The sequence below is a fragment of the Lathamus discolor genome, chromosome 2, assembly GCF_037157495.1.
Source record: "Lathamus discolor isolate bLatDis1 chromosome 2, bLatDis1.hap1, whole genome shotgun sequence".
Lineage (NCBI taxonomy): Eukaryota > Metazoa > Chordata > Aves > Psittaciformes > Psittacidae > Lathamus > Lathamus discolor.
In genome coordinates, this window is record NC_088885.1 from 45,666,072 (window position 1) to 45,681,185 (window position 15,114).

Consider the following 15,114-nt stretch of genomic DNA (forward strand, 5'->3'; position numbering starts at 1 on the left):
AAATATTTCTAACTTTCAGAGCTCATTCCCATGTTTTAAGTCCATACACCAGTAAGTGTCATTCACCAATATGAACTAATCCTATTAGTCATGCTTCCAACGAAAAAACCATTATTGTTGCTTCTTAAGGTACTGAATGATAAAAATCAAACTACAGATTTTATTTTATTGAGCTTGAGGTATTTGCCAGTCCTGTTGATTAGGGTATAATTCAACAGTATTTTACACAACTCAGATACCTTTTTGTCAAATGCCTGCTTAAAAGTCTGAAGATTGTTATTAAATGAAAGAGAAAGAAGGTAATTACTAAATCAATGGTATAACCCTTATGATTTGCTTTTCATCTCCTCACAGACATTACGGTGAGAAAACTTAAATGAAAATCAGAATAGGCAAAACAAGTAAGTAATGTAACAAGCAATAGTAATCCATGTAGGTTATTCTCTCAAATGCCCAGTCAGAGGTCTCAGATGGCTAATGTGGTTGAAATGTGTAATTCAAAGCTACAAATAATACGTTTATGAATCTGGACATGTCCAGTGCACCTTGGAAGCAGCTGTATGGGGAAAAAAATAGAGAACAGTATATCTGATTTCAGCTAAACAAGGTTGCAAACTAAATTATCTATTTCCTCTCACAGAACTGGAAGATACAACAGTGCAAGGCTTCCAGTAATCATTTTAAATGTAATTAAATCTAATTAGGATTAGATTTTAATGGTAATTTAAGAATATTACATTTGCATTGGTTATCCAATGCATCGATTTACCCACCTGTGCGCTACAATAGTTAAGAGAGGAATTAAAGATCAGTTACCATATGTTACGGATTTATATCTCCATCGACATTATAGGCCAGATCTTGAAATACTCAAACAACTCCAGTACTAAAAACACCTATGCACATGTTTAATTTTAAGCATACTGTCTTGTTCCACGAACTTCCATACACAGTGCTTATGTTCTCCACTGAAAAGTTATGCTTATGTGGGACTGAGGTATTAATTCCTACAGTAGAAATGTAACGTATTTATCCACAGTTGCTTCAAATTGTATTACACCTATTCCATAAGCCACCTCTAAAACCAATGCAGATATTTTCTTGCTTAACGAAAGTTAAGATACAATGTGCATACCCTCCACAACGTCTTTTCTTCCTCTGGGCATTTCCCCACATAAACATACTATTTGCATTTGCAAATCCACTTGCAAGAAAGGTCTGCTTGTTTCAGCAGGTTTTTATTATCAGGCAGTGAGTGACTGTCCCTCCAATATTTCCAGCAAAACATGACTAGATACCTTGGCCTCCCTGCTACTCCCCTTCCACTATTTGGAAACCCAGAGCTACTTTTTTACCCTCCTTATTCTCAGCATCTTGGTAGTTGTTTCTTCTAAAGATGTTATTCCTCAGACACATCCTGTCCTGCAACAGATCACTTGCACATATTTTTCTATCATAAAATTTACCAATGAGAATCCTCCCATACAAACTCCCCATTAAGAGCGTGTCTGTCTACTTTCTTTCAAACAAAATTGATTCTCCCTAGAAGTGACATAATCATAGTGATGCCATTGTCTTAGAGAACCATGGTACAAGGTTGACCATAGAGGAAAATCATAGATGGCTTGAGGAAGCTGGGGAAAGCGGTGGAGCTACTACTTCAGTTGCCTATGACCTATCACTTCACCAGCACAGTCACCCATCTAGAAACTATATCAAAGCTTGTACACTGGGGATAAGCATGAATGAAGTACACAGTTCATAAGTGAGCAGCAGCAGCACAGCAGACTTGTCTTTCATCATCATCCAAAACCTACAAATCTCAATTTGAGAACAATCTCAAATTGCCCTATCTTACATCCTAAGGGGATCCACTTTCATAAATGAAGATACCCTGTGTGTGACAGGGGCAAGAGGATGGGAAAAGGCAGCAGCGTATACAGTTTCTCTCTCTCAGGAGCGGAAAGTCAAAGAATCATAGAAGTCCATCAAATTAATGTATCCCTACCAGCACTAATTGCAGGTGCATGCTTTGAAACTGTGAAGCTTCTTTCTTAAGGCAGCACTGCAATTACTTTTTTATCAAATTTTTGGTTTTCTCATGTTGACTTTTATCAAGAAGAAGAATCTCTACTTAAACAAAAGCAGACTCAGAAATTAGTAAACACATTTTAGATTGGAGAGGCATACATATTTTTATAAATTCCTGATGGCAAAATATGTATCCACTCAAGTGTTTTTTGTAGTGAAACAAAGTAGTGAAATACTTGTCAGCAGGCAGCGGCCATCCAAGTACCCGCTAAATGCCAGCAGTGAAGAAGAAGGAATCACACAGCCTCTCATTTGGTATGTTATTACAGCCACAGGACATGCCACATGATCCTACTGAGGTATAAGACAAGAGCAATGCAACTATTCCGGTTAAACAAATGCATTCAAGTATAAGCAAAGCCCTGCAGCACCTGCATCTCCTCCAATATACCTATACTTTTGTTCGACATTTTTCTGGGTTAAATTCTGCTCTATATTCATCTGTGAAGACAGAGACTTCTCAGCCAAATGACAAATGTAAATAAATTATTCTGGTCTGCCCTGAAATGTCAGTTTGAAAAAAGAAACACACACATGCTCAGACAGATTTATGTCGCATGAGAAGAGTGAACTTTCAGACTGTCCACAGCCCAATGTCAGCAAAGGTCCTCTGGAAATAACAGCAGGTATGCATGTCAGAGACATGCAGGCTGCACCCTGCATTCTACAATTCTCCTTCCTGGTTATGTCCATCTTCCTTACTATGTTTAATGCAAGCAGTAAAACAACGGAAGTGTTTAAGGGATTTAGTTATAATTTTAACCTGCTATCTGAATCATACACAGATTTCTTGGAAATGATGACTAGATGCTGAAGGATAAATGTAACCTGGGGTTCTAGTGGGAGTTTCCATCTCACAGTACAGTAATGAAGATCCCAGTAGCACATCCTGAGATTTTAACTGAAGGCAAGGAGACTCATTTTTACACATCACACAGACTCCACTTTATGAGCTGCCAGTTTGCATATAGGCAATAAAAAGCCCTGTGGCTAAATACAGACATTGGAATAAAGTGTCAGTTAACAGTTAATTTCATTGCGCAAGTGTTCTTCTCCATGCCACCTAATGAAGAAAGATTATCGTAAGATAAGAGTACTGAAAAGGAAGAAAAAAAATGAATAAAGAGAAAAGAAAAAGAACTACAAAAAAATCACACTGTTGCACAGAACCAAAACATCCAATTATGCTTTGATCATGGCTTGAATTTTAAATGTCACAGTCATCATTATTTTCTATCTCACAATTTCTTTCAGTGATTACTTGATATCTATGATATATGACAGACGTACATAAATACAAAGCATGTTATAGGCAGGAGTAGTAGCTTATCTTGCAGACATAATAAAGCCCATCTCTCAAACTTTATTGAGAAGCCTGTCAACAAAGCAAATCAAGCACAGAGTGGAAATAAGGCATAATGCTTAATTCCCTCAATCAGCATTTTCCTGCTTGCCAGAAGCACCTCTCTTGGGTGGGCTGACAAGGTGCAAGCTAATTTACAGATCCAGAAGGAGTCAACTGCATCAAGATAGCACTGCTCCCATGTTAATTAAGAGGAAACTGAAAAGTAAAGTTCACTCAGAAATGGCAGTGACGGAAAAAAACCTCAAGGAAACATTGAATGTTACGAAGAGCAAACAACAAAGCGATCATCAGATCCTCCTATCAGTCAAATTACTGTTATTTCTATAGTAAAGATTTCAGAAGTGTTACATCAAGCATACAGATGAGGTTACTTCCTATTTAGCTGGGAGCACCTGATTAAAAATAGTACTAATTTTCACTTTCACACTCATTTCCATCTAGAGCATTCAAAGCCACAGAGGAACATCAGACATTAGGCTGTAAGACTGGATGGCATAGAGGAGCTGATGAGCCCCACAGCAAGCTGGCTTTCTGGAATGTAAGTTTTCTCTCTTTGGATGGGACCCCCTCTAAGTCAGCCCTTTGCCTACGACCCAGAGCTTGTAAAATGAAGCAGCTATCTCACTGGTCCTTTGGGTATGGGGAACATTACACAGCAGGAGGAAACTGAGGGCCAAGGAACTGGCCAAACTTTCTAGATGCTGTAAACACTTTGTGCCTGAGCACAAGATAGCACTCATGGTATCCAATAAGCTACTTACAGCCCATAGACTTTATCATGTACCTCAGTTTTACCTTTTGTTCCTGGTGTATAGAAATGGCAAAGACTACAGAAAAGAACCAGTCAGCATTTGGTATCTCATACTTTTCACCATCCCCAGCATGGGATACAACATTCTGCTCCAGGCTTAAATTTAGTCAGTCAAACACCCAGAAGATGAGGGCATCCTGTGGGACTCACAAGGGATCGGGACGAAGTGCTCTCCTCCTATCTGACATATGAGACTATCTCCTATGGTTCTTTCAGTGTTCTGTGTCAAGTGCTAAAAACCTTGTATTACTTTGTGTTTTCTAAACACATTTTATAACTAATATTTTCTAGTTAGTAACTACTTTTTTCCTAATTAATATTTTCTAATTAACTATTTTTTCTATTAACTAATTTTGTAATAGGATTCACAGACACAGAACAAGTCTCAAGAACCTAGGTAGTTACAACATAGGTTCAATTAATGTTTTACAGTATAAAGTAGGTAACAGGATGAAAGGTAACGGAAGCTCACTTCAATGTTTTCAGACCAGAATCATTGTTAGTTAGCCTTTAAAATAATACTGTTATCTCACTTCGAAATTAATGAATCAGTGTGTATACAATAGAAAACAAACACTGCTTTAATATTATTTTTCTTGGAAATATTTACTCTAGCTAGCTAAAAGAAAGACTGATTTTCTTGCTCTCTGATCCTTTCCCACAAATGATCAAAGGTGTTTGTCATGTTTCACCATTTACCCAGAACAGCGGGGTGTCCCTCAGCAGTCTGCTCCTTTCAGATCACTTATGTCTGCTGGAGAGACCACTCCTTTCAAACATACTCAGTGCTTGATAAAAATCGAGTCTTTCGCTGACCCCTTCTCTAGACTGTGGGTTCTCAAAGCACACAACCTTATTTAGTTCCCGTTTTTCCTTGAGAGGAGCATGCTGGTTTCTAAACCGATTCATCTCATGCACTCATGATACCAAACAGTCTTAATAGCAAAGCAAACCAAAGAAAAACACTCACTAACACATAAGCTTTGGGTACAGTATCAGGGACAGCATCGTTTAAGAAAAAAACAAACCCCCAAATAGTTTGACCTGTCAAAGGATATGTTTTTTGATGCCACCAGACTTTTTCCAAGACAAAGCGGTTTGTCGCTTAAAACCAATTTTTCCTTTGCAGCCCCTTTATGCTGCCAGCCATCTTGTTCCCTTCCACTCTAAGCAGCTTCCTTTTTGTGATACCATTCAACACCTCAAAAAATGAGAGATTAGCCTATACACATTATGAACATATTTGTATAGTAAAATATTGCCTCAGCAAAGTCACAATATAAATGAGTAATTAAAAGATGAAATTTCTTTTTATAATTCATTCTACATTTGATTGCAAGCACCTACCTGAACATGTCCCCTAAGCCTTTCAACATTCCTTTCTTTGCCTTAATTTTATCCTTCTCTTTATCCCGATCTTTCTTCTTTTCCTTTCCAGCCTTTTTTCTGTCGCCCTTATCTTGGCTTCCATTCATCTGTCTCTCCAACGAGTGGGATGGCTGGTCACTTGCTGTGGACACAGATTCTCTACCAGATCTTGAGCTCTCCTCTGTGTCTTCCTCCACTGAAAGCACACATTAAGAAACATCAGTGGGATAAGAACAAGCAACAAGGGCAGAAGGCTTTCTGGTATATTCCATAATGTACTTTGAAGCAGGATACACGCACAACAATTTTTTTTTTCTTTTAATCAGTATCAGCTCATGTAGGGGTCTCCTGGAATGTTTACTTGCGCCACTAAACTCTTAAAAGCAAGGAAATCACCTTTGTAGAATACTCTGCAAAATTTGCACATGATTTGTGCTTTGTGGGTATTCTGAACAATGTATGGATTAATAAAGAGGATTAGCAAAGTGATGTTAGCTGGACCTTTTTGTCACAGTACCTAAATCAGTTAAGGAGAGCTTTAGAAATAACTGAAAGAACAACAGCAGTGCAGCAGAAAATTCTGTCAGAAAAGTCTTACGAATATTCTCATAAAAATATCAAAGTCATTAAGGACTGTTAACACTCAATACAAGCCTTAATAGACTTTTTCTTCTGCTGCAAGTAACATAATGGTTTTGTCATGCTACTTCATCTCCCAGAGCAGTTTAAAACACATCGTGCACCATGATTTTTATTCTTGGTTGAGATGAGGCAGCCTGGGAGGTTCAGGTGGGGAGATCCTATCCAGTGAAACAAGTAAAATCCTTTAAGGGCAGATAAAAAGTTTTCCTGTTTCTAATCCAAAACCAAGACTCAGAGAATTTTAAAATATACCCAAGGCTAGATTCAACAGACCACATGCATTTCAGAACGTCTGAGAAAAAAATTAGGAAAAGAGACTATATATTCAAAACCTGAATACTCCTTCAGTAACTCAGTGAGAAAGAAAAAAAACACATCAAGCTTGTGGGTCAGAATCCTGCAATCATTTTGACTTAACTTTAAGTCAAAAATTATACTGCATAGCTGGTGAAACTGTGACCTTCCAGGAGCATTAACATTTTATATCATCACATCATAAGTAGGGCTACACTACGTCCCAATTTTCCAACCGGAAGCAGAAAGCAGAAATTAGGATCACAGATGCATATTTTGTGCTGCCTCCTGTAACTCTAATGAATACAAAGGCTCCAAACAACTCTTGGCAGTAGAAGTTGAAAAAGTTTGGTTTACATATACACAGTCTATGGAAAAGACTTTTTTTTTTTTTTTTGTGCTCAGTAAGATTTGCAAATGGCTATGCCTTACAGAAGGAAAAAGGAACCATTTTTTTCAGTTTAGCACATTTACTACTACTGATAATTGCTCCTGCCAATATTATTGTTTCTAGGCCTCAGCGACTCTTCTACAGCCAACAGTAGTGTGTAATTCTTCAGAAATTTCTTATAGATTACTGTAGAATCATAGAATATCAACTTTCTTTTCTTAGTCATCATTCATATTCACCTTACAAGTAATTCATCGAACCTGAAAAGTCTACAAATCACTGACTGAAAGCCATTCAGTATCATCTCTTCTCTCTCTCTCAGACACTTGCCTGCAAAATACTGTTTATTCATCAAGTTTGCATTACACAGACCTGTCCATTAGACTTAGCACTTATTCCCTGAATACCCCAAGATTTCTATAAATATTCTCCAACCCTGGAAGGTATATTTCATGAAAACATACCACAATGGATAAATTTCAACATTAATAACTAATTTTGAATCTCAACTAGTACTACAAAGTAAAGACAACCAGGAAAAAAAAAGGGAGGAAAGGGGTAGAGTGGGAGGAAAGGTCTTGGCATTTCATGTTAACTTGTTTTCAGAACTGCTATTAAGTGGATGATGCAGCTTCTCAATTGTAGGTACAGTTCTAATATTCGGGTAATTCTATTTTAGAAAATTAATAAGCCTCTCCTATACATGCCTCTAATAGCTGTACTTATACTCTTTTTGGTCACAGTGTTTCTTAGTCAGTGTCTGGGATGATATTAAGTTATCATTAAAAGAGTAGTGGAAAACCACTTTAGAATAGAGATGCTAATTTTTTTGCATGTTAATTTATAGCTACAATCTGTTTCAGTAAAAAACAACTAGACGTTTAAAGATTGGACTTGCAAACAGATATAATTAGTAAAAAAAAAAAAAAAAGCATTAAATTTCTGACCAATTTTGAAGTAAAATGTTTATGTGGTACTTAAATTGCTGGAATTTTAAGGATGAGCCAATTCTGATCTATAGTTGTTCACACTGAGATAACAACATATTAAATTAACCCTAAATATGTATTAAGTGTACTGTGCTATGCTGAGTTGCTGAACAACTTGTCATAACAATGTTTCCTCCTATTTTTTATTTTGCATATTCTATGGAGAGAATATTGCCTCCTTTCCACACTTGTGCTACAATAAATATTTATCTATCATACACAGTTTCCTTGCAATTAACTCCATAGCTTATATTGAGCCCTGTGAAGTAGGATGCCTGTTTTTCTGGAGTAAACACTGGTGTCTGTACTGGACTAAACAGATTTCCAGATTTCTTAAAAGGACTCAACATGAAGAAACTTGTTTCACTTTTATGCAGCACAGTCATTCTGCAATTAACAAACACCTAATTGCACGTGTTTAGAACAAATGCAAATGTTGCTCAATTAAAATTCAAGCCCAGGCTACAAATGAAACTTCTAATTTTTAAGTTGCAGTAATGACATCAGGTTACTGCAGAACGCAGAATGTATTTGTTTTGGTGGTGTTATTTCCTTCCTTTCCTGCAACCTCCTGCCTCCCCATTCAGGATGCTGAAGCCAAAAAATTAAATTGGAGCATACTTTAAACATCAATTAAACCTCAAAACTAGTGTCATTTTATGAACCATACTGTATGTACTATGGAGAACTACACAAACAGGTAGCACGAAGCTATTCTCCTAATTAGCCCATAAAATGGAAAAGATGCACATGAGGAATCAAAGCTACTTAATGTGAAGCTATTTTGCCACTAAGCTTCTAGGCTTCATATTGTGATATTTAATACAGCCCTAGATTCTAGCAATTAAGATTAAGCAAAAGATTAGAAAGCTTTGTCGATCTCTCCCAATCCAAATGCCTTGTTCTCATTCAAGACACTAAAGATAAATATTTTGCTTCCAGTCAGCTATTTCAAGTATTAAGGGGGGGGTTGGATGGGGAAACCCAACAAGAAAAGGCAGGAAAAATGATCTATAAAAGCCAAACACCCACACCTTTCCACAAATGTTACTTCTTTACAGCCATTAAAACTCACACACACATCTTCTCAAATATTCTATAAAATGTTACCCCAGAACTGGTCACTTCTATCTGACTTACATCCTACATTTAATTATTTATTGGCAGGTTGTTCCAAGAAAAGCAGGTACATTCAGAAGACAGTCAGCGCCTTTGCCACATATGCTACCTGTATGCTTATGGCTTTTGTACATGGGGTGGATGACATGTTAAGAATTCCTCTATAAAATACACTGCAGTTTTATTATTTGCTGCTCCAAAGACGGTCGCTGTCTGGAAGAAAGAAGCACTCTTAACACTGAAACACTTGGAGGAGAAAAGGTTAAAAAGCTAAAGACAAATGGATCTAACTTCAAGGGCATCAGTAAATTGACCACCAACATGTTTGCCTGGGGTTTATAATGTAAGAGAGACATATTTTAATTTAAAACAATTATGGAATAATTAAATACAATTTAAAAAAAAAAAAAAAAAAGCAAGGTTGTTATGGCAGCAGTTGCATATTAGTTATGTTAGGACCAGATTGCTAAATTAACTTCTATGTACTCATATGGGCCCAGAATTTGTCCAGCTGAACACAACATTTGTTAAATTCTCTGGAACCTAGAGCCACATGTAATTTACATAAAGCAGAGCAGACTGCAGTGCTTTCAGTTTTAACATAGATACAGACAGGCTTTTAGAAAGACAGACAGAATGGCTAGGCCAGCTCTTAAGCTCTCATGGCTACCATGAAAAGGAGAAGACCTTGAGGACTGGATTCTGTCCAACCAACTGACCGTATTTGCATTGCTACTTATACGCTTCTGTTAACCTGGCACTGCGAATCTCTGGATTACTTCTTAGATGCTCTATTACAACATATGAAATCTCTTAAAACACAAGTAACTTTGCAGAACAAGCACTTCAACACACATCACTTGGTCACACCTTTCTCACCCTTCTTTACCGTGAGATTTGAGAACATCCTCGCTCTTGCTCTCCTACGACACTGAAAACGGCTCTTGTTTCACCAGTGCTAGATGACTTCGTTCATACAGAGAGATGAGGGCAAAGACTCATCCCATGATATTTCGATTTCAGCCAGAAGGCTTTGTCTGGTTTCTGCTACTCCCATGCAAAGAATACAAGGCCACCAAGTAGTTCCTTGCTACTTTCTATGCATTGCATTAACAAGCTCAAAAACCCTTATTCTCATAAACTTATACTCACCAAGAAAGTATTTCATGACAACAGTTTTACTATATTTTTGATCAAATGAAGTTAAACCATCTGTAACATCTGGGTAAGCTTTCTATATCTGATGCCTCAAAACAGGATATTACTATCAGTGGGTTCAAACCAAACAAGGCCTTTTAGAAAAACATGGTCTTAAGTCCCAAAAGCCCATAGGCATGCAGTTTGGAAGAATGAGTAGGATCACAATACATTTTATCATACCTATGATTCCACTGGCCAGAAATAGATTGACAGCCAGCAGCACCAGACCAGCATTTAGCCTCACTGCGGCATGAAATTACTAGGTGCTGGAAAAGTGAAGCAGAATTAATTCTGCCTGTAACTACCTTTGAGAAAAGTGACTGGCAAAATGACCTCCCTTTCAGTCTCAAAACACTTTAAGAAAGAGGCAGATTTTTTTTAAACTCAAAGAGTTAAAAAACAATCAAAGACTGATTACACAAGTAGCCTCTAAAAGACTACTTGGGAATGACTCTTACAAAACAGACTTTCTGAAATTAAAGAAAGTTATAAAAAGCAGAGAGTGAAAAAAATCTCATCAAACCTTTTCTGTTAGCATTCAGGCTAAATATTTTACTACTTCAACCTTCCCCACCATCATCTTCATTCATAAACTTCTAACTAGCTGGAGGTTGATTAAAAAAAATTCTGCTGGTGTGTGACAAGTTGAAAGTAGTACAACATGAAGGTTAAAAATTCAATGATTTTAATACAACCCCTGATTGAGGTAATTTACCATTCACACTATTTTACCAGCTCATTCTTACACAGTTCAATAATGATAAGGTTAGCTTTGAAGTGATTCTTTTATGTTAATGACATTCTCCACATGTTGGGTCATATTTCGGGTTAAAGAACTGAAAATGTAAATGAATGCCCATTAGGGTGGGTAATAGCTGATCATTAACTTTATATTTTATTAGATCTGCCAGCCTTACTCATTCTAATTAAAGGACAGTGATTTCTTCCCTTTCCCCTCCCCCAGATATGTACATCTACAGATGCACTCTTTCAAAGTTAGATGCACATATTTTTGTAACATAAATTCAGAGTTTTCTTTGTCTTTCTGCATATTTTTTTCTAATTTACATTAGTAAATTAATTAGGTGTCTTGCAGAAAATTTTCAGAGTAATTTAAGTAAATACACTCCTAATAGTCCTATTTTCTTATTTTAGAAAGGAAGGAAGCTACAGAGTGTTGCAATCTGTTAATACATATGGAGGGAAAAAGCCTGGAAAATATTTGATGAAGTTAGTTCTATTCTTTTAAAATCCTAAAATTATCTTCTACTTCTTTTAATCCTTTTCTAAAGGAATTATCCTATGTTAACATTATGTCCAGTAATAGTTTACTTACAAGTTTCCATGCCTTCATCATCATCATCTGCTACAGGTTTGTCATATGATTTGTCTATGGCAGCTCTGAAGCTTTCATTGCAGCCTCGTCCTCGGATAATTCGTGGGCGCGGGCGGTGGAAGGGAATATCACCATTCAGAGTCACCTCAGCAACGGCTGTCTGCAGACTTTCTAATGAGCTGGATTTCTTCAGACCTAATGAAGGCCCCACATCTCTGGTTGGGGAACCTTAGTGATTTAAAGGAGAAGAAAAAAAAAAGTAATTAGAATTAGTATTGAGAACTGCATGCTTGATTATGCATATCCATCCTGAAAGTCTTTGGGGACACACTTAACATTATTCACATCATCTCTCAATAATCTGTAGGGAATTCTCCACAGATTTATTGGTCTCAGTAGTGAATGAGTATGTCAAGTCATAGGCAACGAAACTGACAACGTTAGCAATGCCTGGCTTTTCAAGTCAGTGAAGAGAGACCAACATCCATTACTATTATTTTAAACAATCTGAATGATAAAGTAATCACAGGGCTTTAAAAACATAGCCCATAAACCCAGCAGAGATACATATCTAACGGTGTCAAACAACATTATTAATTATTTTTGCTTTGAGCAGAAAATTTCATCAGTCCTAGCAACTGATGAACAGAGAGCAGATTATGGGCATGAATCCTACTGTGTTTAGAGCAAGTCTTGCAAAGTAGCCTGACTTCTGGCTTCAAGAAACATGTTGCTTGATTTTAATTGAGTTTTAAAGACTTGCATCAATTTGCTAACAATTTCATAACGAAATGCTTCTGAGAAATATCAGCTCTCTTGCTGGGATTTTGTGAAGTTGCTTAAAAACAATCTGTGGAAAGGACTCAATTAGACAATACCAGTTAGTCAGCTGGAAAAGAAACGCATTCTTGGCAGTCTCCAGGTTGATGTTTGGGCAGCACTACACCTGGGGCTGAGGGCAGCTCTTACTACTGCAGCATGCCCGGAGGTGTGCCAAGAAAGCCCCAGACAGTATTCTGCAAAAGTTTTTCCTCATCCCAACTTTTCTTCTCAGGTTTGTGGACTAAATGTCTAGCTTCTGTTTTTAAAGACACACACTCACAGCGCAAATCAGCTGACAATTGCACAATTAGATCTCATATTATAGTTAAAACTGGGAGAAATCTTTCAGGCTAGGGGGAGGACAGGAGGAGGAAATCACTGCATTTAGTTGAAGTTATTTTATTCGTAAGTGCAGCATAGTCATGGCCAGATTTTCCACAGAATTTGGGCCTGGAGAGCAAGATGAGGTCAGACATCACCATCACAGCTACATTTCCTGAAGTTATGAGACCAGAGCCCTCACCTAGAATACAGAAACCTCACTTTTTCTCTGACTAAATGCAGTGGAATAGAGAAGAGTGTTGCGGCACCACAGCAGTCACAGGTTGTGGGTTGGTACTCAGTTGGTATCTGTATCCTCATCTGACAGAGGCACAGAAAGATGAATTTCTAAGTCAATCACCACTGAGAGAGAGTACCAAGAACTGAACTCTCAGGGGTACCAAACCAACGAACAATACATTTGTAAGCAAGGTCTAGTGTGACTAATGAAACAAAGAAATTTACCTGTAATTTTTTTTTTTTTTTTATCTCAGAATAATAAAAAGCTCTGCAATTGATTCCTTTTCTGGTAGATATTAGGAGGGAGAAGAGACAATATCTGTCACCATTCTTTAACAAAGCTATGTGAAGCTACCTTTAACTGGGGAAAACTGCTACTTCACTACCGCAAACAGCTTCTTTCACTATTCAGTATTGAGTGAGGAGAAAGGGGGTTGCTGAACCTACAGAAGTAATGCAGAATAGCAGCATGGCAGCTCTTCTCCATTTCATTTGTTAACTTGGTATGTGATGGAGCAAGGAAGCAAACACTTTCATTTTCTATTCAACTATTAAAAAGTCAATCAATTACATTAAACTAAAATCCCCCGGACCAAATAAATTCAAAAAGCAGCTGTCAAAGTATTCTCTTTCAGCTGCCCTACTGACAAGATGAAATTGTAAATAGAAACAAAACAGAAATCATCTTGCACGGGTCTACACAACTCCTGCAGTTTGGTTCCCCAGCAGTCCAGTCCTGCTGCTTGGACTCTCGGCCAGAAATAAACACACCGCAACAGATGAAAATTTTATCTTGATGAACTTGCATCTCCTAGAAGAAGCTACACTCTCACTCATAGCCTGTACTTCTTGGAGGGCTGAGGGTCACGAGGATGGTTTGGGGGCACAGCGCAGCTGCTGGGATGAACAACAACAGCCAGCTGGGACAAGGCAGGTTTGATAGCTTCCCAGCTGTGCAAAGACGCTGCAGACCAGGTTCACCAAACTTCTGAAAACAGGCTGAATTCTAAGGCAAGTACTTTTACACAGCACTCTCTTTACCAAGTAAAAGAACTCCAATTTAATTTAGATAGTGCCCTATAACACTGTCCACTTTCTAGCATATGCCAAAATTTGCTATTCCTCCACTAATGCCTTCAGTACACAAAAAATGAAATTTTATTTTTTTACTTTTCAAGATAGCATTTTGTTAAAAGCATGAGACAGAAAAAATGAATGCAACAATTTAAAGGAAAAAAAAGAGGAAACATGACAATCATATATAAACCAGCTGTCTGACAGATTCAATTTCATATACAAAAGGAAAGGGTATCCTCTTACACGGCAACTTACTGTAAACTTCCTTATTCCACATTCTGCTTTGCAACCTTCTAAATGAGATGCTCATATATCTTTTCCTAATTACCGAGTGGCTCTTTCTGTAAACAGTAATTATAAAAAGGCATTTATGTGCCCATTTATGTTCATAAAGAACATTTTAAAAACATTATATTTCCTGGCACCCAATACAGATCTTTGTGAGAACTGTATTTATGCAAGTTGTGCTTTCCCAAAGGAAAAGTTAGATGGGGTATGACCTAATGTTCCTTGAGTGATATAAAACTAATAATGGATTACAGAAATGATAGGGATCTTTATTGAACTTGGGTGGCCATGAACACAAATGTGAACAGGTTGCAGAATCTGAAAGAGGGAAATGTCCTTTTGCAAGCAATTTAAACGCTGTGATCATAAAGCTATGTATATTTTAATACCTTTGCTAACTTCTATGGCCACTTCAAAGCAAGTCTACTGTTTTCCAAATACACAGTTAAGCCTCCCTGTAAACTGAGTTCAGAATTTATTACTAGAATTCACCAGTCAGAAAGTGAGTTGTTTACCCATAATCTGGTAAGAAACAGCAAACTTTCATTAAAATGGATTCTGTTTAAAATTTATGAGTCACATCAAAACCTTGTTTTCTAAATACAAAAATGTCAGCATTTTCTCCTAGCTTTTACAGCAGTGGCGGTAATCATCAGAAATGTTATCTGCACAGAACAAGTTCTATTTTGACACAAGAATGTAAAGTAAGAAAAAAAAAAAAAAGAGGAAAAGTCACATCTGCCTAAAGCATCTTTATAT

General features: G+C 37.2%; 1 protein-coding gene across 15 annotated transcripts in view; it reads right to left on the reverse strand.

The window, feature by feature from the left end:
- Positions 1–15,114, reverse strand: part of PARD3 (par-3 family cell polarity regulator) — a 458,414-nt gene that overhangs the window by 139,004 nt on the left and 304,296 nt on the right. For all 15 annotated transcript variants that reach the window (XM_065666724.1, XM_065666723.1, XM_065666722.1 and 12 more), the window contains 2 exons: positions 11,608–11,835; positions 5,616–5,832 (listed from right to left, as the gene is read on the reverse strand). In XM_065666724.1, the coding sequence (XP_065522796.1) occupies positions 5,616–5,832; positions 11,608–11,835 (445 nt within the window). The remainder of the gene's footprint in view (positions 1–5,615; positions 5,833–11,607; positions 11,836–15,114) is intronic.